Source organism: Pan paniscus, chromosome 5 (assembly GCF_029289425.2).
Source record: "Pan paniscus chromosome 5, NHGRI_mPanPan1-v2.0_pri, whole genome shotgun sequence".
NCBI lineage: Eukaryota > Metazoa > Chordata > Mammalia > Primates > Hominidae > Pan > Pan paniscus.
The window spans coordinates 133,896,915-133,919,935 of NC_073254.2; the positions used below are offsets into that span (position 1 = coordinate 133,896,915).

Genomic DNA, 23,021 nt, shown 5'->3' on the forward strand with positions numbered 1-23,021 from the left:
AAATTATGTATAACTATGCAAATTTAGTGGGGAAAATGAGGTAGAATTTCAGTTCCCAAACACCTTTCATAGAATCAAACATGCAAGCCAGAATGACATTCCAGAACCTTGTTTTTAAGACTCACGTGGCAGTATAACATAAAGCCCACCACTAGATATAGGTCAAATTGGGTATTTATATCAAATAACAAAACTGTCCATTTTTATGCACTTTGCATCTCCCAACCTAAGATAAGGAATCTAAATCCTTTAGTCAATGTTCAACCCCTTTCTGCTTTGGGTCTGAGGTGAGGCCAGCTGTTGAAAGGTTCACTTGCATTGGGGGATCAAAGCAGTGTAACCTGGACAGAGGAAGATAAGAGAGAAATGATGGGTTTTAGATTTACCAGTACATCAGACCGGGTAGTAAGAGGAAAATCTACCAAATTGCTTCCCCCGGCTCCTGGGTCTCCAGGCTTTAAACTCTGTGGATCACTTCTCTCTTGCAAATAAGAACATTATGGAAACCATAAAGGTTAGGGTTAGGTTTTTCCAGAATGTTTATCCCAAGGAATATCTCCATTCTCTTGCATTGTAGGCCTTTGTTGTTATCCAAAGTTGGCTAGAAGTTATGGAGTCATTGTTACCTCCCCGCACAGCTGTTCTTTATTTTTTTATTACCACCATAGATTCAATCAAAAGAAAACAAGGAAGCTTATTATTTCAAATGTACTTTTTAAACCTGAAAAACCAGGAAATAAGCCTACAGTCATAAAAATACATAAATTCAATCATGGCACCTCAGTCAGGAAAAACATCAGGCCTCCTGAGCCAAGCAAGCTTAGCCTCAATCATTGCTCAGGCACACCCCCACAGAAGGACCTGATACAGAAAATTTAAAGCCAAACTGAAATGAGTCACTTACTTAGCTCTTGGAGAGCAGGAGCAAAGAGGAATTATTGGTGGACTGTGGAGAGTTTAAATTACAAGAGAAAACCCTCTTGCAGATACGAATCCCAGTGAGATGGCTGCAGAGGATCTTAGTTTTCAAACAAATTTTCTACTTGAAATAAAAGAGCAGAAAAACATTTTGGTTTCTAATAAAATTGATTGATTTTAATAATAAAACTCTGAGTTTAGATTTTTCTACAGTAATATGAGCTTCTCAGGGTGACAGACTTCAATTTCCTTAATGCTAACATAAAATTTCCTGGGTCATAGCACCAGGAAGGCAACAACGTGGAGGTGAATGTAATAGTGAGACCTCCCTGTAGATTGCAGTCTCCATCAGTCTTCCCTGGACCTCAGTCTCACTTGTGCCCTTCTCGGCCTTCCTGTCCACTGGCCAGGCCCCAGCATCATGCACCCATTCTCCTCAAGGCCTTCAGGCTCCTGTTGCCACAGCTACACCAGTGTCAATCCCTGAATCCTGCTCTGCTGCCTTACTGCTGGTATTGCTGTGGTCACACTATTACTCTGGACTTAACATTGCAATTTGTCACTGACACACGGATATCATGTCCCAGGGAACTTCTTTTTTTATAAACTCATTATAAACCCATAAATTTACATTTAATTGATGTGCTTTAACTTATTGCAGTTATTATTTCTGATATTCAAATGGGAATCCCTGAAAATTGGCTCTTGACTCTTTGTGACACAACCATGGTAGTCTTCAACAGTATACTTGTTTTCAGGTAGGACCACGTGTTAAAGGTGCATCTTGCACATCTTTCACTAAGACCTGCAGCTCGGTATTTCTCTAAGGAGCCCCGACTCATAGGGGAGCATTATCTGTGTGTTAGGGATGATCATTGCTAACAGGTTGGTCTTTGTTTCTAGGCCTTTTCAGGGAACAAAGCTAGGAGATTAGGGGTAGGTTAATGAATGGATCTGTAGATAGATAGATAGATAGATAGATAGATAGATAGATAGATAATGTAGATAAAACATCATATTTATAATTGAATGTTTCCAATTCAAAGTCTGATTCAGGACTATAGGGCTTTTATTTGACCCCACTTAAATTTACATCTCTTTTCAACCTAAATTTCTGGTTCCTAACAACACCTACATATTACTCACTTGTTTTATACTGGGAAACATATACAATAGTCTCAGAATAATAATAGGAAAACTTTCCATGACGATGTAATTACTGGAAACATTTGAAGTTTGTGTCTGTGTGTGTGTGTGTGTGTTTTTGCAGTTCCTTTTGTTCTAAGGGTATATCCCACTTGAGGTCTACAGTCAATTCCCAGGTTTTAATGTCACTTGAAATACTTTCTCCCAAGAGGATGTGCCACCAACTCAATATCTAGTTAGGTTTGACTTTTTTCATTTTGTTTTGAGTTTTAACGATTATATCTTAATATTTATCAACTATATATTTTGGAAATCTTTTCATACTTGCATGTAGAGATATTCTTCTTCTTTTTTTTACAGCTGTGTACTACTGCATTGTGTGAATGTACCATAGTTGAGGGTCCCCTATTGATGGACATTTGAGTTTTTTCTAATACACAAATTGTGCTGTGATAGGTGGCCTTGTGAATACATCTTTCCATTTCTGTCAGTACATCTTTGGGATAAATTAGAAACTGTAATGCTAAATCAAAAGTAGCCAGTAGAATGTCTTTTTGCTTGAATAATCATAATATTTATCCTGTGCTCTAAGGGTGAAATGATGCCACCTCTTCCCCAAGTGCAGGGAATGAAGAGATGAGCCTTTGGCCCCTGATATGTCAACAATTATCTCTCCTAGAAGACCAACTGAGCTCTCTTACCAGTAGACTTTCTGGAAGAACATCCAAACATGTCCTGATAGAAACAAAGCCAGGTGCACATGTACCCTAAAACTTAAAGTATAATAAAAAAAAAAAAAAGAAAAAGAAACAAAGCCAGATCTTGTCTCAGAAAAAAAAAAAAAAAAAATAGGGGCAAAAATATTCTACACAGATCACAAAAGTTTTCTTAGGAAACCATGCTCCCCCTGGGCAGCTCCCCAGGAAGGTAACCCTTGGCGTTGATCTTGCGATTGGAAGGGTGTTCATTTTTTAATTATGCTGACAGATATTCAGTGAGAACTGTACTTCCCGAGGGCTAGTGAGCAGGGGGAGGTTTTCCCTGTTGTGCTCAGGCAGGACGTTCCAGGGATCTGGGGAGGCCCTGACATAACTGCACGTTCACACGGCTGCCCCTCCCTCCTCCTCCCTCTGTCTTCTCCAAAACAAATGACCTCGCTGGGATCCTGTTTGCGTTTTACTGACTTCCTGGACCAAAGCAGTGTGCCTGTGAGTGCAACAGCTGATCCCTTTCGGAGTGGAGTTTCCTAGCTGGTGCCTGTCCTCTCTTGAGCATTTGTTTCCTGAGTGAGCACTCACTGGGGCTGTGGCTCCACGAACTGGATTTCAGGAAACCAGCCAAGGCATTCTCTCTCTCTCTCCATTCCTAGAAAGGCAGAAAGCCTGGGAATGGGTTCGGCAGGAAGATCTCTGTACCTCAATCTCCATTGCTTTCAGCACCACTGGCTTTCTCCCCAGCTCAAGTGCAAAACCTGCCATCATTGCTACCTGGGGTGCCTCAGATTCACCCAAGTCCCCCAGGCCAGAGGACATGCTCTCAAGCCTTGTTTCAGAAAGAGGGACCCAAAGGCTGTTAGGGAAGAGAACCAGGATCCTCAAACCCAGGGTTTTCTCACCCACTGCCCCTGCTCTGGCTGTGGCCTGCCAGACCTCTCCTCTGATTTTCGCTTTCCTTCCTGCCAGTGCCTTTGTTTATCCGAGGCGCCAAGATCCCACTGTGAAGTCTGAAAGGAAGACCGGTGGTTCTCGCTTTTCCTCTAGATGCTGTGTCTCCCAATGTCATCTTCTTTCCTCTCAAAGACAATTGGATGTTGTTACAGATTTTCTTGGAATGAGGTGAGTGGACGTTGTTTTTCCCTAGGAATGTTCTCCTGTGCTTCAGAGACATATTTAGAAGGGCATAAGAACAAGAGGAATTAGTGTGGGTCCCTGCCACTGGCACCCCTCCAAGCTTGGCTTTACCCCTTCATGTCAACACCATTTCCTCCCAGGCTTTTCACAGCTTTACAGCCCATCTCAAGTCTTTAACTGCTAAGTGAGCTTTAAAGAAAAGAAAAATCTTCAAAGGCTCCACCAAAGGAAAGAATGGGGCACCTCACATTCGGCCTAAGACAGGAGTGAAAAGACAGGAGATTTGACATTCGCATGGCTGTTCTCTATCCCACCCACTTACAACTTTATACTTATCCTCCCGAAGTCTCAATCCAGCTTCAATTTTATCTGAAAAGGGTCATTTGGGATACAAAAAGCTGCTCCTCCAATGCCACCAAACAACTGCTGGTGCCCTCTATTAACCATCTGAGAAAACCTAAACATCTCTCCAGCACAAGTAGACCAGGAATTCCCAGCCCCCATCCCATATAAAATCCAAATGATGACAGTAATTGAATGACACAGTGTATTCAATAACCCCACCATACCTTCCTTCTCACTACCAGGGGTGATCACATTGACATCTCACCTCATCCGTGGGCTGCCCACAGCCTGGCTATGTCCAGGACTTCTGGTCTCTCTCTCTCTCTCTAAAAGATAGGGTCTCGTTATGTTGCCCAGGATAGACGTGAATTCCTGGGCTCAAGCGACCCTCTCCTCTCAGCCTCCCAAGGAGTTGTGACTACAGTCTCACACCACCATGCCCAGCTAAGCTCACTCCACATGTCAATGTCTTATCTCCCGGCCCTTCCCTTCTTCCGTTTGTCCTCCCCTCCCCTGTTCTCACTATTCACCTTTCCTTCAGTTGCCCACCTACTTCCATGTTCGGAGGCCAGTGCTCTTTGGATCTGACATGTTGTGTGTGGGTCCCAGTGGTTCATAGAAGGCCAGAGGGTCAGACACTTCTGCTCAGTAAGGGGAAGGATGAGAGGATCCATCTTGATCCTTCCCATCAAGGGCTATGGCAACAATTTGTACAAAGAAACCCAAAATAAAGCAACTCCCAAGAGGAGGGAAAAAAGAAGGTAGCTCCAATTTGCTTCAATGTGGGAGAATGGGATGAACAAAGACCTACTAGTGGGAAGCTGAGAAACTCTGTGAGGGCTCCTGACTTGGAGCAGGATGGGTGGATTGCGGGGAGAGTGACCTTGCCCCTGGCCTAGTAGGGCACTATGAGCTGAGGAAAATGGCCATGAGGCTTTGTCTGGCCTAGGTTTCTCAGAATTATAATGGTTTTCATTCCTTACAAGGGAAGTCTAAAATTGGGAAAAGAGAAGCAAAGAGATGCTGTCTAAATCCTAAATGTTAGCAAGAGTTTTCTGGTCTGGAAACTGTGACTCAGATGTGGTAGAGATGAGATGGATATGTGGCCGTGGTTGCATCCACCGGGAGGTGCAGCCACAGGACCAGGGACAGAAGGCCTCACATGGAGGGCCCAAGGACAGCAGGCCTCACGGAGGACCCAGGGACAGCAGGTCTCACGTGGAGGACCCAAGGACAGCAGGCCTCATGTGGAGGGGCCACGGACAGCAGGCCTCATGTGGAGGGCCCCAGCCCCTGTCTAGAAGGAGGCAGGTGGGGAATGACACCTGCATCATAAGAAGCTTCTGTCTTGTTAAAAGCAAAGACAGAAAGAAGGACAGGAAGACAATCACGTAGTCATTATATATAAGGTTTTTTCAGTCTTCACCTGTTCCAGTTATACTTTGCAGCCTGAAAAGTCATTCCAAAACATAGTAGCTTACACTTTGGGAGGCCGAGGTGAGAGGCTCACTGGAGCCCAGGAGTTTGAGACCAGCTTGGGCCAAATAGCGAGAACCCCTCTCTACAAAAAAATTAAAAAACTAAAAAAATTAGCCAACTGTGGTGGTGCATGCATGTAGTCCTAGCAACCTGGGAGACTGAGGCCTGAGGATTAATTGAGTCAAGGAGTTTGAGGCTGCAGTGAGCTATGATTGCACCACTGCACTCAAACCTGGGTAACAGAGGGAGAGGAGACCCTGTCTTTTAAAAACAAAATACAACAACAAAACCGCCCCAAAACATAGCAGCTTAAAACAGCTACAGTCATGCTATCTCTCACAGCCTCTGTGGGTCAGGGTTTTGGGAAAGGGTTGGCTGTGCATCTCTCTCTTCATGTAGTCTCAAAACCTCTCCATGTGGTCTTTACATGGACTAATTTGGGCTTCTCACAACATGGCAGCCTCAGAAAAATCAGATTGCTCACACAGTAGCTGAAGGTTTCGAGAACAAATATTCCAGAAAGCATGGTAGAAACTGCATCCCCTGTTTTGACCTTATCTTAGAAGCTGCATAGCATGAATTCTGTTATACTCTACTGGATAAAACGTTCAGAAAAGCCTGCCCAGTTTCAAGGGGAGGAAACATAGCCCCACCTCTTGGTGAGAATAGTGTAAAAAGGTCTGCAGACATGTTAAATAGTAGTGACTGACCACCTTTTTTTCTCTTGAAACTAAGTTTGTATCACCCTGATCTTCTCCCATTCTTCTGATTGGTGCGTCTTCAGCTTATCCCTTCCGTTCCTCAGAGCAGAATGTTTTTCCCATTGAAAATGTTAGCATGCGAGGTAGCCATGCTTCAGAGATGGCCTCCTGAGGAACCACCCTTTCTAGCACCCATGCTCCTGTGCAGTCTCCTCCCACACTGGGTCTGGGCTGCACTTGGAGGAAGTGATGCTGTGGGATTTCCAAGGTTAAGGCATAGGAAACCTTGCCGCTTCTACCCAGGCCTTTTGAAAGGCCCTTATTCTAGGGAATAGGGCTCTTTCCCTCCTTATTCTAGGGAAAGTCAGCCACCATATAAGACATCTAACCAGAGACCACCATGCACTGAGGAAGCCCAAGCTAGCCACATGGAGGGAACATGTGGAGAAAGCAAGATATTTGGCCAAACCGTAGAGATTTTGGCCATCCCAGCCCAGGGGTCCAGACATGTAAGTGAAGAAGCCGTGTTGGATGTTGAGCTTGGTTGAGCATTCAGAGGACCCCCGTCCAACCACCATCTGACTGCAATCACACTTGAAACTCAAAGTGAGAACCACCTGAGTCTAGTCAACCCTTAGAAGCTTCAGAGATAATAATAAGCTTTCATCTGAAGCTCCTAAATTTTGCGGTGGCTTGTTATGCAGCCAGAACATCCAGTTCTATCAATTCAGCATCAGAATTTCTCCCAAATCTGGATCTCTTAAATTGGCCTTCAACATCATTTCCTTGCTGAAGCAAAGCTTCCTCTCTGGTTTCCGAGCAAGTAGGCATGCTTTAAGGAAGTTGGCCATAGAGGTGATATAAGACATGCTCATAAGCAACTATAAAATAAAGCAGTAAGGAGGTATGCCACAAGGTCTGTACAGAAAATAGCTACCATGAGAACTCAGAAAAGAGAGGGACAGAATTATTCCAGCCTGAAGCCAGTGGGCCTGAAAAGGAGGTAGCATTGAATTGGACCTTGAGGCCGGGCGCGGTGGCTCACGCCTGTAATCCCAGCACTTTGGGAGGCCAAGACGGGTGGATCACGAGGTCAGGAGATCAAGACCATCCTGGCTAACGCGGTGAAACCCTGTCTCTACTAAAAATACAAAAAAAAAAAAAAAAAAAAAAGAAAGAAAGAAAAATAATTAGCTGGGCGTAGTGGTGGGCACCTGTAGTCCCAGCTACTCGGGAGGCTGAGGGAGGAGAATGGCGTGAACCTGGGAGGCAGTTTGCAGTGAGCCGACATCGCACCACTGTACTCCAGCCTGGGCGACAGAGCGAGACTCTGTCTCAAAAAATAAAATAAAATAAAATAAAATAAATGAATTGGACCTTCAACGCCAAGTAGAAGTTTGTGGGCTTGTTTTGTAGAAGTAGGGAGCTACTAAGAAGTTTTGAGCAGAAAAGAATGTGATCAAAAATATGTTTCATGAAAACATTGTTCTGAAAATAATGGACGTAAAAGGCAATTGCATTTGGGAGACACTAGACGGGGTGGTCAGTAAGGATGGGGAGACCAGTGAAGAAACTATCATGACAGGTCAGGGGAGAAGCAATGAGCCCGTGAATAAGGCTGGCCATGGGACTGAGGTTAAAGGGAGGAGGCGTAAGAGACATTCCAGAGGTAGATAAGAGTGTGAAATACACATAAAGACAAAATTATAACCCAAATTCTCCTATTCCCTGAATAAGTGAAAACAAATAATTCCACAGATTTTACTTTTGGGAGAAATGTGGCTTTTCAAAGAAAATACCTTTTCAAAGAAATACTTTAGGGGGAGAAGAGTAAATTAAATCCCTAACTTTAAATAAGTATGATCAGAGATTTTTTTTTGAACATTTATAGCCAGTTCTGAAATAGTCACATTGACTTACAATTTTTGTTATTTACCCATCCCTGTGGTATGTTAGCGTGTAAGAAGCCTCCAAAAACAATTGAGGGCAAATCATGACTGATCTTTAAAACCTGCAGTGGTCCTTGAAACACGATGGATGCTCCAACAGTTTTTAAAGTATGAGCTCCCTCTAGTGGCCAAAAATCATCTTTACTGCTTTATCAAATCTGCCACGCATTTATTTTAATGAGTAGTTTATCTTCCGCTACAACTGAACTTACACTTTCAATTTTTTTCTTGCTTGTTACCAAATAGGCTCCATAATATTCACGATGAATCTCAACATCTAGGATCTAGTATTATTGTTATAATTAGTAATTATCAGTTTTCAATAATGTTTATTGAGTTTCTGACTGTACCAAAATGCAATTATCACCTGATTAATGTATCAGCTAATTTACTATAAATGTTCAAAGGAAGTAATATTATTATTCATCACTATAAAAAGTACTTATTGGTCCATGATCCTTGGCTCATGCCAATAATCCCAACACTTTGGAAGACCAACGCGGGAACATCACTTAAGGCCAGGAGTTCAAGATCAGCCTGGGCAACATACTGAGACCCCCATCTCTACAAAAAAAAAGAAAAAGAAAAAAAATAGCTGAGCATGTTAGTGCACCTGTAGCCCTGACTACTTGGAAGGCTGAGGAGAGAGGATCACTTGAGCCAAGTATTTTGAGGTTACAGTCAGCTATGATCATGCCACTGCACTCCAGCCTGGGCAACAGAGTGAGACTCTGTCTCTAAATAAATAAACACTTTAAAAAGTCCTCGTTGATAAATGCATATTCTCTCGAAATTAGTTCAAGTTGAAACAACTCCAAAGATGCACATTTCCCATCCAGATCCCATCATTTCTTAAAGAAAGGGGTCACCCTCATCAGACATTTTTCCTATTGTCTTGGGCGTTTCTGCAGCCAGCTTGAATTTCTCCTCAGAAAATGGGTTTTTCTTTTCTATCACATTGTCAGGCTGCAAATTTTCCAAACTTTTATGCTCTGCTTCCCTTGTAAAACTGAATGCCTTCAATAGCACCCAAGTCACCTCTTGAATGCTCTGCTGTTTAGAAATTTCTTCTGCCAGATGCCCTTTGAACCATCTCTCTCAAGTTCAAAGTTTCACAAATCTCTAGGGCAGCAGCAAAATGCTGCCAGTCTCTTTGCTAAAACATAACAAGAGTCACCTTTGCTCCAGTTCCCAACAAGTTCCTGATCTCCATCTGAAACCATCTCAGCCTAGACCCTATTGTCCATATCGCCATCACGCTTTTGGTCAAAGCCATTCAACAAGTCTCCAGGAAGTTCCAAACTTTCCCACATTTTCCTGTCTTCTTCTGAGCCCTCCAAACTGTTCCAACCTCTGCCTGTTACCCACTTCCAAAGTCGCTTTCACATGTTCGGGTATTTTTTCAGCAACGCCCCACTCTACTGGTACCAATTTACTGTATTAATCTGTTTTCACACTGCTGATAAAGACATGCCTGAGACTTGGAAGAAAAACAGGTTTAATTGGACTTACAGTTCCACATGGCTGGGAAGGCCTCAGAATCAAGGCAGGAGGCTAAAGACACTTCTTACATGGCAGCAGCCAGAGAAAATGAAGATGCAAAAGTGGAAACCCTTGATAAAACCATCAAATCTCGTGAGACTTATTCACTACCATAAGAACAGCATGCGGGAAACCTCCCCCATGATTCAAATTATCTCCCACTAGGTCCCTCCCACAACACGTGGAAATTATAGGCGTACAATTCAAGATGAGATTTGGTTGGGGACACAGCCAAACCATATCACTAATTTAGGACAGATACACTGTTGCTATTGTAAGAATCAAACAAGAGCTATAACTTGCACAGCTTCTGTCACATGGTAGATGTTCAATAAATACTTACTGTACTTGATTTGAATCTTGTTTCATAAGCCCTTATTCACATTTTTTTAAAGTTGTAGAAAATAATTTGGCCACCTTTCTTTCCATCTTTCTAGTTGGCATTTCATGGGTGGTTCCACTGAATAGCAATCAACTTTGATATGGTTTGAATATGTGTCCCCTCCAAATCTCATGTTGAAATGTAATCCCGTGTTAGAGGTGGGTCTGGTGAAAGATGATTTTGGGTCATGAGGGCATATTTCTTATGAAGGATTTAGCATAATCCCTTTGGTGCTGTCCTCATGATAGTGAGTGAGTTTTCATGAGATATGGTCATTTAAAAGTGTATGGCACGGGCTGGGTGCGGTGGCTCACGCCTGTAATCCCAGCACTTTGGGAGGCCGAGGAGGGCGAATCACGAGGTCAGGAGATGGAGACCACCCTGGCTAACACGGTGAAACCCCGTTTCTACTAAAAATACAAAAAATTAGCCGTTCGTGGTGGCGGGCGCCTGTAGTCCCAGCTCTTCGGGAGGCTGAGGCAAGAGAATGGTGTGAACCCGGGAGGCAGAGCTTGCAGTGAGCTGAGATCGCGCCACTGCACTCCAGCCTGGGCGACAGAGCAAGACTCCATCTCAAAAAAAAAAAAAAGTGTATGGCACCTAGCCCCTCACTCTCTCTCTAGCCCATGCTCCTGCCATGTAAGACGCCGGCTCCCCTTCACCTTCCACCATGATTGGAAGCTTCCTGAGGCCTCCCCAGAGGCAGGTGCTGGTGCTATGCTTCCTGTACAGCCTGCAGAACCATGAGCCAATTAAAATTCTTTTCTTATAAATTACCCAGTCTCAGGTATTTCTTTATAGCAATGCAAGAATGGTCTAATATAACTTCATATCCTATGACATTGATCATTAGTTTTCCATCTTGCTGAGTAGAATTGTTCTTACTTGGGGTTTCTAAAGTGAATCTCAGCTTAAATGAACACATGCTAGACTTTAATTATAGCTTCACTTATTTGAATTTTGAAGACAAGCATTTAATTATATATGTTGATCAATATTGATAAACATACTGGATAATGTAAGGGTAAGAGGAGAGAATCAAATTCTCTAATAGGAGTTTAGTTTAACCTATCCTAAAGGTTACAAAAAAAATCTTAGAACATCAAAATTCTATCCAAAAAAACATTTGTGAGCAACCTTCTATTTCCCAGGCACTCCCAGAAGCACAAGGGACAAAGAAATAAGTAATATACAGTTCTTACTCTAAATGAGAAATTTTTTTCATTCAAACAGTGACAGTTATTTTTGATAAGATAAACTCACACAATGAAACCACAATCTTCTCTAGTCTCATAAAATTAATTAGCTAAAAAAATACAAAAGCCTTTCTATAACAATTCTTTCAAATTTAATTACCAGATTAAGAATATTCCTTTGGATATTCTAGTTCCATGGTTGCTAACATTATTAATAAAAGTTAACATAATTTAATTTATATAATATTCTGACTCATTGGTTCTAATTTAAGACATCTGAAAACTCATTAATAAGAAAACCAATTTGTAACTGTTTTTATACAAACTGCCTCAATCATTTCAATACATTGTTATCCCGTATGAGGGAGATAAATAAGAATCTATTTTTACTGAATAGAAACGTATTTAAAATAATATCGCTGTCACTCTCTCCTTATAAATCATAAAAGAAAAGGTAAGATGTGACCTTTTCATTGTTTAGCCAATAAGATAGGTATTTAATGGTGTGGTTTGTAATTTGTAATTTGGCTACTAAAAGATTTTTGTATCTTTTATGTATTTATTAACCATTTGATTTCTTCTTTTGTACCGTACATATTTAGGTCTTCCGGCCATTTTGCTTATTGATTTATACTACTATTTATATATTTTGAAGACCAGGGCTTTTTTGGATATATGTGCTATAAATACTTTCTCTGTTCTGTTTGTTTTTGTTTTTGTTTTTGTTTTTAGTTTTTAAAGAAACAGACATTTTAAATTTACCATCTAAAAAAGTATGTAGCCTTTTGCTTTTGAAAGCTAGTTTTACTGGGTGTAGAATTTTAGCTTGATAGTCTTTTTCTTTCAATATTTTAAAGATGCTGCCTCACTGTCTCTTGGTTCCCATTGCTTCTAATGAGGTATCTGGTGTCATTTTTATATAATATTTCTTTCTCTGTACATGATGTATATTCTTTCTAGCTGCTCTTAAGATTTTTATCTTTCTCACTGGTTTCAAGCAATTTGATCTTTATGTTTCTTGTAACATTTTCTTCAGGTTTCTTGTGCTAGAGATTCTTTGAGCTTCCTGAATCTGTAGGCCCACAGTTTTCATCAAATTTTAAATTTTTTCTGTTGTTATTATATTTTGTTCATTATTTTTTCTACACTCACTCTCCTCCTTCAGGAGCTATTATTACAGGTTTATTAGGTGTATTAGTCCATTTTCACACTGCTGTAAAGAACTGCCTGAGACTGGATAATTTGTAAAGAAAAGGTTCTTTTCACTGTTCTGCATGGATGCGGAGGCCTCAGGAAACTTACAATTATGGCAGAAGGCGAAGGGGAAGCAAAGACCTTTTTCACAACAGGAAAAAGAGAGCTTGTGAGTGCTCAGGAATAACTACCATTTATAAAACCATCAGATCTCATGAGAATTCACTCAGTATCACAAGAACAGCATGGGGAAAACCACCCCCATGATCCAATCACCTCCCACTAGGTCTCTCCCTTGACACATGGGGATTACAATTCAAGATTAGATTTGGTTGGGGACACAAAGCCAAACCACAGTGTTAGGCTACTTAATGCTATCCCACAGTTCAATAATGCTCTCTTTATTTTTTTTCAGTCTTTCTCTCTTTGTCACATTTTGAATAGTTTTGATTGCTGTGTCTTCAAGTTCACTAATCTTTTCTTCTGCAGTATTTAATCTGATTTTAGTCCTATCCATTATTATTTTATCTTAGACATTGTATTTTTCATCTGTTGAAGTTTGTTTGGATCTTTTTTATGTCTTTAGTGTCATCATATAACATGTTCAATCTTTCCTCTACTTTTTTTTCACTTATCGAATTGAAAAATCCATTTTCTATCTTCTTAAACATGTGGAATATAGTTACGATAACTATTTTAATGTGCCTATTTACACATCTAATTTACCACTTGTATAATTTATGAATCCGTCCCTACTGACTGGATTTTTTTTCTCCTTATTTTGGATGCAAAATAAGAAGAAAATTGTCTATTTTTTCATTGTTTTATTTGCCAGACATTGTGAATTTTATCTTGTTAGAGGCTAGATTTTTCTATATCTATAAAAAATCTTAAGCTTTTTTCCAAAAGCCAGTTAATTTATAGAAACAGCTTGACCTTCTCTAGACCTCCTTTTAAGTTTTATTGTATGAGATCAAAGCAGCCATTAGTCTAGAGCTGATTTTTTCCAACTATAGGCAATGCCCTTCTGAGAACTCTACCTGTTGCTACATTAATTATGTGGTTTTGTAATCTGACTGATAAAAACACAAACTACTTCCAGCCCTACTTGAGATCCAAGTACTGTTCCCTCTGATAATACTTTTGGATGATTCTTTCTCCAACCTCAGCCATTAGGTTACATGTATATGCTGATCAGTATATAGTCGAAGACTTAGCTACAGATATCTGAAACTCTCTGTCTGTATAGCTCTGTCCTCTCCAGTACTCTGTTCTATGAAGTCAAGCCATTTTGATCTTCTCAGACTCCCAGCTCCATCTCCTCAGCTCAGAAAGACCACTGGGTTCCATCTGGATTCCTCCTTCCATGTACTGTGGCCTGCAAACTCTCTCCAGAAAGTAAGCTGGAGCAATCATAGGTGTATTCATTTGCTGGGGTGGCCATAACACGATACCCACAGATTGGGTACTAAAACCACAGCTTTAACAACAGAAATGTATTTTCTCACAGTTCTGAAGGCTAGATGCCCAAGATTAAGATGTAAGGTTTTGTTTCCGCTAAGGTGTCCTTTCTCGGCTTGCAGATGGCCACCTTCTTACTGTGTCCTCACATGATCATTTATCTGTATGTGGGTGTGCACCCCTGGAATCTCCTTATTTGTCCAAATTTCTCTTCTTATAAGGACATTAGTCAGGCTGGACTAGGGCCCACCTAGTGGCCTCATTTTAACTTAATCATCTTTTTAAAGGGCCTATCTCCAAATACCATCACATTCTGAGGTACTGGGGGTTAAGGCTTCAACATACTAATTATAGAGGAATACAATTCAGTCCACAACAGTAGTGCTGCCCTCATTCTGTTTTTGCTATCTCCCATGGATAACTCTTCGGCACAGCCCAATGTCTGATAACTATTGTTTCATATGTTTGCCTAGTTTTTAGTTGGTCTGGGGGAGAGGGTAAATCTGGCACTATATTATACCATCTTGGTTGGAAGCAGAAGACTGAAACAATTAATTTTGAACTACTAAAATTTGTTAACCCTTTTCTTGCTTACCCTAAGATATGAAGATATTCTTTTTTGCTTTTTTTCAAAGATTTATAGTTTTGCCTTTCTTGCTTAAGTTTTCCATTCATGTGGAATTGATTTTTGAGCATAGAGTAAGATTGAGGTCCAATTACATTTTTTTCCCATAAGGATATATAATTGTTTCAGCAACATTTGATGAAAAGTCCATCTACTTTTCCCTTTGCTATGAAGTATATTCTTATAATAAGTCAAGTGTTTATAAATGTGACAGTTTATTTTTGAGTCTCCTTTTCTGTTCTCTTATTCCTGACCAGTTGTGTATGGTCTTAATTACAGAAAGTAAAAAGTTTGATAATACCAATTATTGATGAGTTGCAAATGAAAAGAAATATACAATGTTACTGAGAATAGAATTCAGTACAACTACTGTATTAGTGTACTAGGGCTGCTATAACAAATTATCATAAACCAAGTGGCTTAAAACAATAGAAAGTTATTGTCTTACAGTTCTGGAGGCTAAAAGCCTACCATCAAAGTATTGGTAAGACCATACTCCCTCCAAGGTCTCTAAGGACAAATTCTTCCTTGTTTCTTCTAGCTTTTGTGGTTGGTGGCAATGTAGCTAGCTGCATCATTTCAATCTCTGCCTCTGTCTCTACATGGCCATATTCCCCTCTGGGTGTGTCTTCTCTGTTCCAAATCATTTTCTCCTTATGAGGACACTAGTCAATGGATTTAGGACACTCCCTAATCCAATATGACTTCTTCATAACTTGATTATATCTGTTATATCATACAGTCATATCATCAACACCACAATCAAGATGTAGGACATTTTCATCATCTCAAAAACTTTCCTGATGCCCCTTTGCAATCAACTCCATCTAAATTCTGGCCAAAGACAACCACTGATTTTCTTTTTATTGCTATAGTTTTGTCCTTTCTGGAATTTTATATAGGCAAAATCAATTACAGTAGGTAGTCTTTTTATGTGGTTTCTTTCAATTAGCATAACATTTCTCAGGATCATCCAAGTTGTCTATATCAGCTGTGTATTCATTTTATAAAAATTTATTACAATATATTGAATTTCCAGTCAATGGACATTTGCATTGCTTCTCTTTTGCTTCTGTGAACAGTGTTGCTATGAACATTTGCATACAAGTCTTTGTATAAACTTATGTTTTCATTTTTCTTCAGTAAATACCTAGCAGTGGGATTGCTGGATCATATGAAAATGCCAGACTGTATTTCATCAGCAACATCGGAGAGTTCCAGTTGCTCTACACCCTCACTAGCACTTAATATTGGTCAGTCTTTTTAATTTTAGCCATACTTAGGGGTGTGTAGTGGTGTATCGTTTGGTCTTAATTTGCATTTCTCTACTAATTGTGTTGAGCTTCTTTTCACAGTGTCTATTAACTATTACTATATCTTCTTTGGTGAAATACCTGTTTAAGTGTTTTGCCTTCTTTTTAATTGTGTTGTTTGTCTTAGTAAGTTATAAGGATTTATTATATATCTGGTTATATATAAGGTTATATGTCTGGTTATATATATAAGGATTTATTATTTATATATTTATATTTATTATATATATTTATTTTATATATTAATATATAATATATTTATTTATATTGATCTATATTAATATTTATATTGATCTATATTAATATTTATATTGATATATATTAATATTTATATTGATATATATTAATATTTATATTGATATATTAATATTTATATTGGTATATATTAATATTTATATCGATATAGTAATGTTTATATTGATATGTTTATATTAATATTTATATTGATATATTTATATTAATACGAATATATTTATATATTATATATTTATTATTTATATATTTATATATTCATATATTTATAAATATATAATATTATATATTCATATATTTATAAATATATAATATTATATATAAATATATAAATATTTATAAATATATAATATTATATATAAATATATAAATATTTATATATTTATATTATATATCTCGTTTTATATATATAAGGATTTATTATATATCTGGTTACAAGTCCTTTGTCAGATGTTTTGCAAACATTTTCTACAACTCTATGGCTTACCTTTCTGTTTCTTAACTGTGCTTTTCTAAGAATTTTTTAAAATTTTGAAATGACATCCATCTTCCTTGTTATTTTTGCAAGCTCCTTAAGGTTGGAAATTGTGACTGACATGTTTGAAGTATGTAGCTTATAATAGGCACCTGGTAACAATAATTAGTAACATTCTGAGACCAATTATGTGGTAGTCACTGTGATTAGTGCTTCAAATTTTTGTTTGCATTCTATCCTCACATACCTGTAAGTAGATATTCTTATCCTCATTTTGCTGTTGAGTAAATGAAGCCACAGTCTTCGTAGCTTGACTGCTTATTGCTTATTGCTTATTGATTTATACTAGTATTTATATATTTTGAAGACCAGGGCTTTTTTGGATATATGTGCTATAAATACTTTGTAAGGCACAACTGGTAAGGGATAGGGCCAGACTCCAAACCTGGGTCTACTTGACTTTAAAGTCCATGCTCTTAGCCACATGATGATGCCACTTTTGTTGACTAACAAGTGAATGAATGAATGAATTCTACCTTATTTGTTCTTAAAGATTATGTGCTTATGTGCTTATGTATTTGTATTTACTTTTCTACACATTAAAACTCTCTGCAACAATACAAGGAACTGAAAAACATGGTTAGCCATGGTGGTAAGGAAGAGTTGGGAAAGCAAAATAGGAAAGAAAGTTTATATATTTCTTTTTTTTAAATTTTTAGACAATGTGAATGTATTATGTACTACATTCAAAGTATTCAGTAAAAACAATGAAGTCCTATATTAAAATAATGGCTTGTATTATAAATCAATAGAAAAACAATTTGCATATTTAATTGAGGAAGCAATTGTTAACAGTTCTTAGGCTGGGCACAGAGGCTCACGCCTATAATCCCAACACTTTGAGAAGCCGAGATGGCTAGATCTTTTGAGCTCAGGAGTTCAAGACTAGCCTGGGCAAGATGGTGAAATCCATCTCGACAAAAAATACAAACATTAGCCGGGTGTGGTGGCACATGCCTGTAGTCCCAGCTACTTGGGAGGCTGAGGTGGGAGGATCACTTGAGCGCAGGAGGTTGAGGCTGCAGTGAGCCAAGATTGCGCCACTGCACTCCAGCCTGGGCAACAGAATGTGACCCTGCCTCAAAAAAAAAGCAAAATAAAAACAACTCTCAGAATAAGAGAAAGGTTGATTTCTGTAGAGAATTTCCTTTAGGGAATTTTAAGATTCCAAGGCCCAACACGTGGCTTTAGACACGTGCACAGATCCAGGCCAGGAGCAGTGGCTGTGGCTTTAGAATTCACATCTTCATTCAGTGAATTGTGTAGTAGCTCTGGTGTCTGGCAGCCAAGCCCATCTTACTGTGCACTCTTGGCCCTTAGCAGGTGAGGCATTGGTTACTGTTGAAAACATGGGATTATTGACATAGTTTCTACTTGTAGTTGATCGCTGCCTGGATTCACAGAAGGACAAATTACAACGCATTTTGAAAGACTCGTCTACAGTCAACTAAAATACCAGTTATCACAGACTTCACTGGCCTTAATGAGGAGGCTGAGAGGGATTTAATTACTGGGACATGCAATGCTTACACCAAACTCTGTTCGATTCACGACTTGGAAAAGCAAATGTGGATACAGATGAGTGTGGACGTGGCTTCAGTAGGAAATGTCGAGTTTGTTCATCACTCTGAAGTTTCTTCAGCTGCAACAGAAACTGCACCCTCCCTCCCGACTTGTTGGTTATCTTGCTGTGCTCCCAAGAAGGTATTTTCTGCTGACCTGATAGATCAGGTAAGAGAATAGCAATGTGTCTTTTGTCATCTGCCTCCAGTTCCCTGGCTGCCTGCATTGCTGCATTTGTTATCTGTGGATTGAAGGTGACGCCACTCTCAAGGAGGGTGAAGGCAGAGGTGTATGCACAGCTAGTACCAGTAACACCCCTAGAGTGAGCCAAGAGAAGATGAGGTAAGGAGGAGAGGGAGACTTAGTCATGGGCCTAGGAAAAAGCGTGGGGGGTTACCTATGTAGAAGGTATGGATGGTGAAGCTGGATCTCTTTTTACCTGTGGTGAGCACACCATACCGGACAACCCAGGGCCTACATTATAGAGGGTGCACTCTGCACATGCAATGCATTTTGTCAACAGAAAGCTCTGTGTAAAAGTCTTAAAGCAACTCTTTAGAAATCCTGTTTCATTATTAATTTAGAAGGATTCAAATATGGAAATGCGGCAACAGCTGTAATGGGTATTAAAAGCCCCCACTGGCAGTGCTGGGTCTTAGCTGCCTCCAATGGTGATCCTCTTCAAATAAGGAATCTTGAGCCAAAAATCCACCCTTCCTGTTAAATAACTGTCCATAGTCATTATTTTATTATAAAAGTCATGATAGCTTGACAGTATGGCAAAGGACAGTGAAAGATAAATGCACATAAGTAGTATAATGCAGTAACTAAGAGCCTGGTAAAAATCTCAACTCTGTCACTTAATAACCTAAATCACTTAATAGCTTTGTGCCTCAGTCTAAAATACTGATAATAATAACAGTAATAATGTTTGCCTTCGTGATGTTGTTGTGGAGAAGAAACAAGTTAATATAGATAAAGTACTTAACATAGTATCAGGCCAACATAGTATCATAGCAAGAGGAAGCATTCAATAATTAGTTGTGGTTGGGTTATCATTATTGTTGCTGCTATTGTTGTTATTATGACACTAACATCTACAACTTTCTGTATTTCATCTGTCAACAAATATTTCAATATCAAATCTGATCCTGCTCCTTGACTCAGAGCTTTGTCATTTTGATTGAAAAGATGTTTACCTGTTGGTCCCCAGCCTCACTCTTCTGAACCTCAGATCCACTGAGTGTGTATCCAGAGGTAAGTATGTGGTAAGTATGCTTGTCATTTACATTATCTGTCGGCATGAGTATTGGTTTCCTAGAAACCTAATATTAAAAACACTTAGCATTGCTAAAAGCATTAAATGAAATAAAGACTCAATATAGCTGCACTAATCTGTGCTTTCTAAATTTACTGATGGAAGTGAAGAAAGTAGGTTGGCATGGAGTTTATACAATTTATGGATCACACTGATCTGGATTCAGACAGTGTGTGCTCAGATAAAAATATTGTTTCCTCCCATGAGGTTTCCAATTTTGCAGAGAAGAATACCTCTGTTTAGTTCATTACTTAACACAATGGGTAGCTGGGTGGCCTTGCATTCTGGAAGTGAAATGACACAAGGATGTCTCCACTGCATTCTCCAGAGGTAAAGATTCTCTGGCACAAAATCACAACCAAGGTGGGGTTCCAAAACTATAGAACAAATGGCAGCAGCCATGCAGCCAGCCTTGGTTCGGGTGGGCTGTAGAAGTAGAGGTTGTCCTCGTATGATCAGCACTGACTTCCTGTTGTGGCCACACTGACAGAGATGAGATGGCAGAAAGCAGGAAAGAGACCAGAGCTGCAATTGACAGATGGCTGGCCAAAGTTGAAGGGACAGAGACTACACCAAAGACTTCTCAGAAAATACTTGCCTAGGAGGCTCTCACTTGGAAAGATATTCAGGGTTGTTAAACATATCCTGTTATTAGGAAAACGAGAGTTTTATCTTTCTCTTACTCAGAAAGAAAAAACAAAAAGAAAATTAGTGCTCTTAAGAAAAGTTATTTTAATGTTATCCATTATAAAATTAGAAAACCTTGAAAAGCAAATGTTTCTTCTGACCATTTACACTGAGCTTCTTTCATCATCTCATATGCAACCTTGTGGATTGAAGGTGGAGAGTCCTTAGGATTACCCAGGAACATCCCTGTCTGCTCCCCCTGCTAGGCAGGAGGAGATTTGAAACCACATGTGTCTACTTCATTTCTGTCACAGGTAGGACAGTGTCATATACTTTGTAGGTAACTCAAAGATATTATAGGTAACTCATAGATATTGATTGAATTAATGTTTAATAAAATGAGAACACCAGCTCTGCTGTTATCATCATCCTCATTTCGATTCGCTGAACTTTGCACCAAGGCCAAATACATTATACTTTAGGCTTTGTTAAAGCCATCTATGTAAAGCTGGCTGAAGTCGAACTGTACAGTAAACAAGAGATGGTAATAGTCTCTGCATGCGTTATTTCTTTCAACTCCAAACCTCAAAGCATTTTAGGAAGAAATACTATTTCATCTTTTAAAAAAAATAGAAAAAAGAAACTTCTGAAAAATTAAGGCAATCTAAATAATAGTCATTAAAAAGTAAATTATGGTAAAATGGCATACTATGCAGTCATTAAAGAGACGATGTTGCTCTATACTTATTTACATAGAACATTATCCTTGGGAAAAAAACTTATTTAAAAAATAGAAACAGTTTAAAATATGTTTAATATAATGCCTTTCGTTAAAAAAGTATGTATGGGTATATGTGTAAAAATGTGTATGGGTGTGTGTGTGTTTGTAAATAGGAAATAATTGGAAGATATTCAACACAGGTTTCCATGGATGAGATGGGAGGCAGATGATAAGTGATATTTGTTTCTATATTGTATGTATTACTACATTTTCTGTTTTTATAGTAATGAAAAAGTATTAGTTTACATTCTGAAATAAATGTAACTAGCTTAAAATAATATGTAGCAGCAATCTTAAAAAATTTTTATTTACTAAAAATCTCATCATCCAATAATTATTTAAATACCTTTTCATACTATCTGTATAAGTTAGCTAATGTTTTATAACAAAGCCTTGAAGTAGTAATTTATTATTATGGCCCATGAATCTGTGGGACACCTGAGGACTAAGTATTGACTGACTTAGGTTGAGCTTCACTGACATTATAGACTGAATTATGGCCTTCAAAATTCATATGTTGAAATCCAAATCCCCAGTACCTCAGAATGTGATTGTATTCAAAGATGGGGTCTTTAAAGAGGTAATTAAGGTAAAGTGAGGTCATAAGGGTGGGTTCTAATCCAATAAGATTGGTATCCTTATAAAAAGAGGAGATTTGGACGCAAACCTGAGCATAGAGAAAACACCATGTGAACATAAAGACAGCCATCTACAAGGCACAGAGAGAGGCCTCAGAAGAAATCAGACCTGCTGACACCTTGATCTTAGATCTCCAGCCTGCGGAACTGTTAGGAAATAAATGTCTGTTGTTTTAATTTACATAGTCTCTGATACTTTGTTATGGCAGCCCTAGCAAACTCACAAGCTGCTATCAACTGGGCTCACATTATAGGTTGACTAGGAGACCTGCTCTAGGCTAGATTTGTGTAGGGTACTTTAGCTGGGGAAACTCATCTCCAAATGTCTAAATTTCTTCTTCAAGCACCTGTGAACTTCAAGCTCTGGCATATCCTTCTCATGGATGGCAAGAACACAAGACAGAAAGTGGAAACCTGCAAAATTTCTTGAGACCTAATCTTGGAGCTAGCACACTGTCACTTCTGTCTCATTCTGTTGGTTTAAGCAATTCACATGACTAAGCCTAAGATAGAGAATTATGCTGTGCCTACTATGGGAAAGCAATGCAAAGTGGCATGGTAAAGAGTGTAGATGCCGGGGAGGGAGAGTAGGGCAGAGCAATCAAGGCCAATGATATAATCTACCGTGATACCTTAGTGTTCACATATCTGTTTATATTGCAGCATTCTTAGTCCACATACTGTAACTATATATTTCCAATTTCACTCAATATTTAATCTTATATCACATTTTTAACATAATTCATTTTTTTATTTTATCGAATGCATAATATATATATTAATTGAGACTTCAGAGGTACATGGTCAATTGCACGGTAGGATAGTGAGGAACTAGAATAAGGAAAATCACATTGAAAATTTGTTCCAAAAAATTAGTCAGTAAAATTAGCACATAAATAAACCAATATAAAAGTTTAATTCAAATGGAAAATTTCATAACAGCACAGTATAGTGTTTTGCACATAGCAAGCACTCAATCATGTTTGTTGACTAGACTCTATGTGAATTTGTTTTGAATGTGGGAACTGTTGCTAAAACAACACACTCAAAATGTGGAAAACCTCATTTTTTGAAATAAAGAACAACAGCAACAATAAAAAATACATACAAAATACTGATGACAGTATAAACTGTAAAATGTCACAATTTAGTATCCATCCTCAGCTTTCTGCTTAGAAACATGTGGAAGCATTTTACAGGCCTGTT

General features: G+C 38.8%; 1 protein-coding gene across 2 annotated transcripts; it reads left to right on the top strand.

The window, feature by feature from the left end:
- Positions 1-1,857: 1,857 nt before the first annotated feature.
- Positions 1,858-22,541, top strand: LOC130541611 (uncharacterized). Of its 2 annotated transcripts, XR_008955694.2 has the most exons (4): positions 1,858-3,899; positions 15,932-16,041; positions 18,269-18,619; positions 19,619-22,541. XR_008955694.2 is itself a non-coding variant. In XM_057302580.2 (3 exons), the coding sequence occupies exons 1-3, from the start codon at positions 3,595-3,597 to the stop codon at positions 18,337-18,339; spliced, it is 486 nt and encodes a 161-aa protein (XP_057158563.1). In that variant the 5' UTR covers positions 1,858-3,594; the 3' UTR covers positions 18,340-22,541. The 2 variants fall into 2 exon arrangements, 1 of the variants encoding a protein (XP_057158563.1); XM_057302580.2 differs by having other exon boundaries at positions 18,269-22,541.
- The last annotated feature ends 480 nt before the right edge of the window (positions 22,542-23,021 follow it).

Excerpts from the sequence above, each read along its gene's own strand:
- LOC130541611 (XM_057302580.2), top strand. The coding sequence starts at position 3,595 with ATGCTCTCAAGCCTTGTTTCAGAAAGAGGGACCCAAAGGCTGTTAGGG. Across the intron at positions 3,900-15,931 it reads ACAGATTTTCTTGGAATGAG|TAAATACCTAGCAGTGGGAT; the intron begins GTGAGTGGACGT and ends ATTTTTCTTCAG. Across the intron at positions 16,042-18,268 it reads CTCACTAGCACTTAATATTG|TTGATCGCTGCCTGGATTCA; the intron begins GTCAGTCTTTTT and ends TTCTACTTGTAG.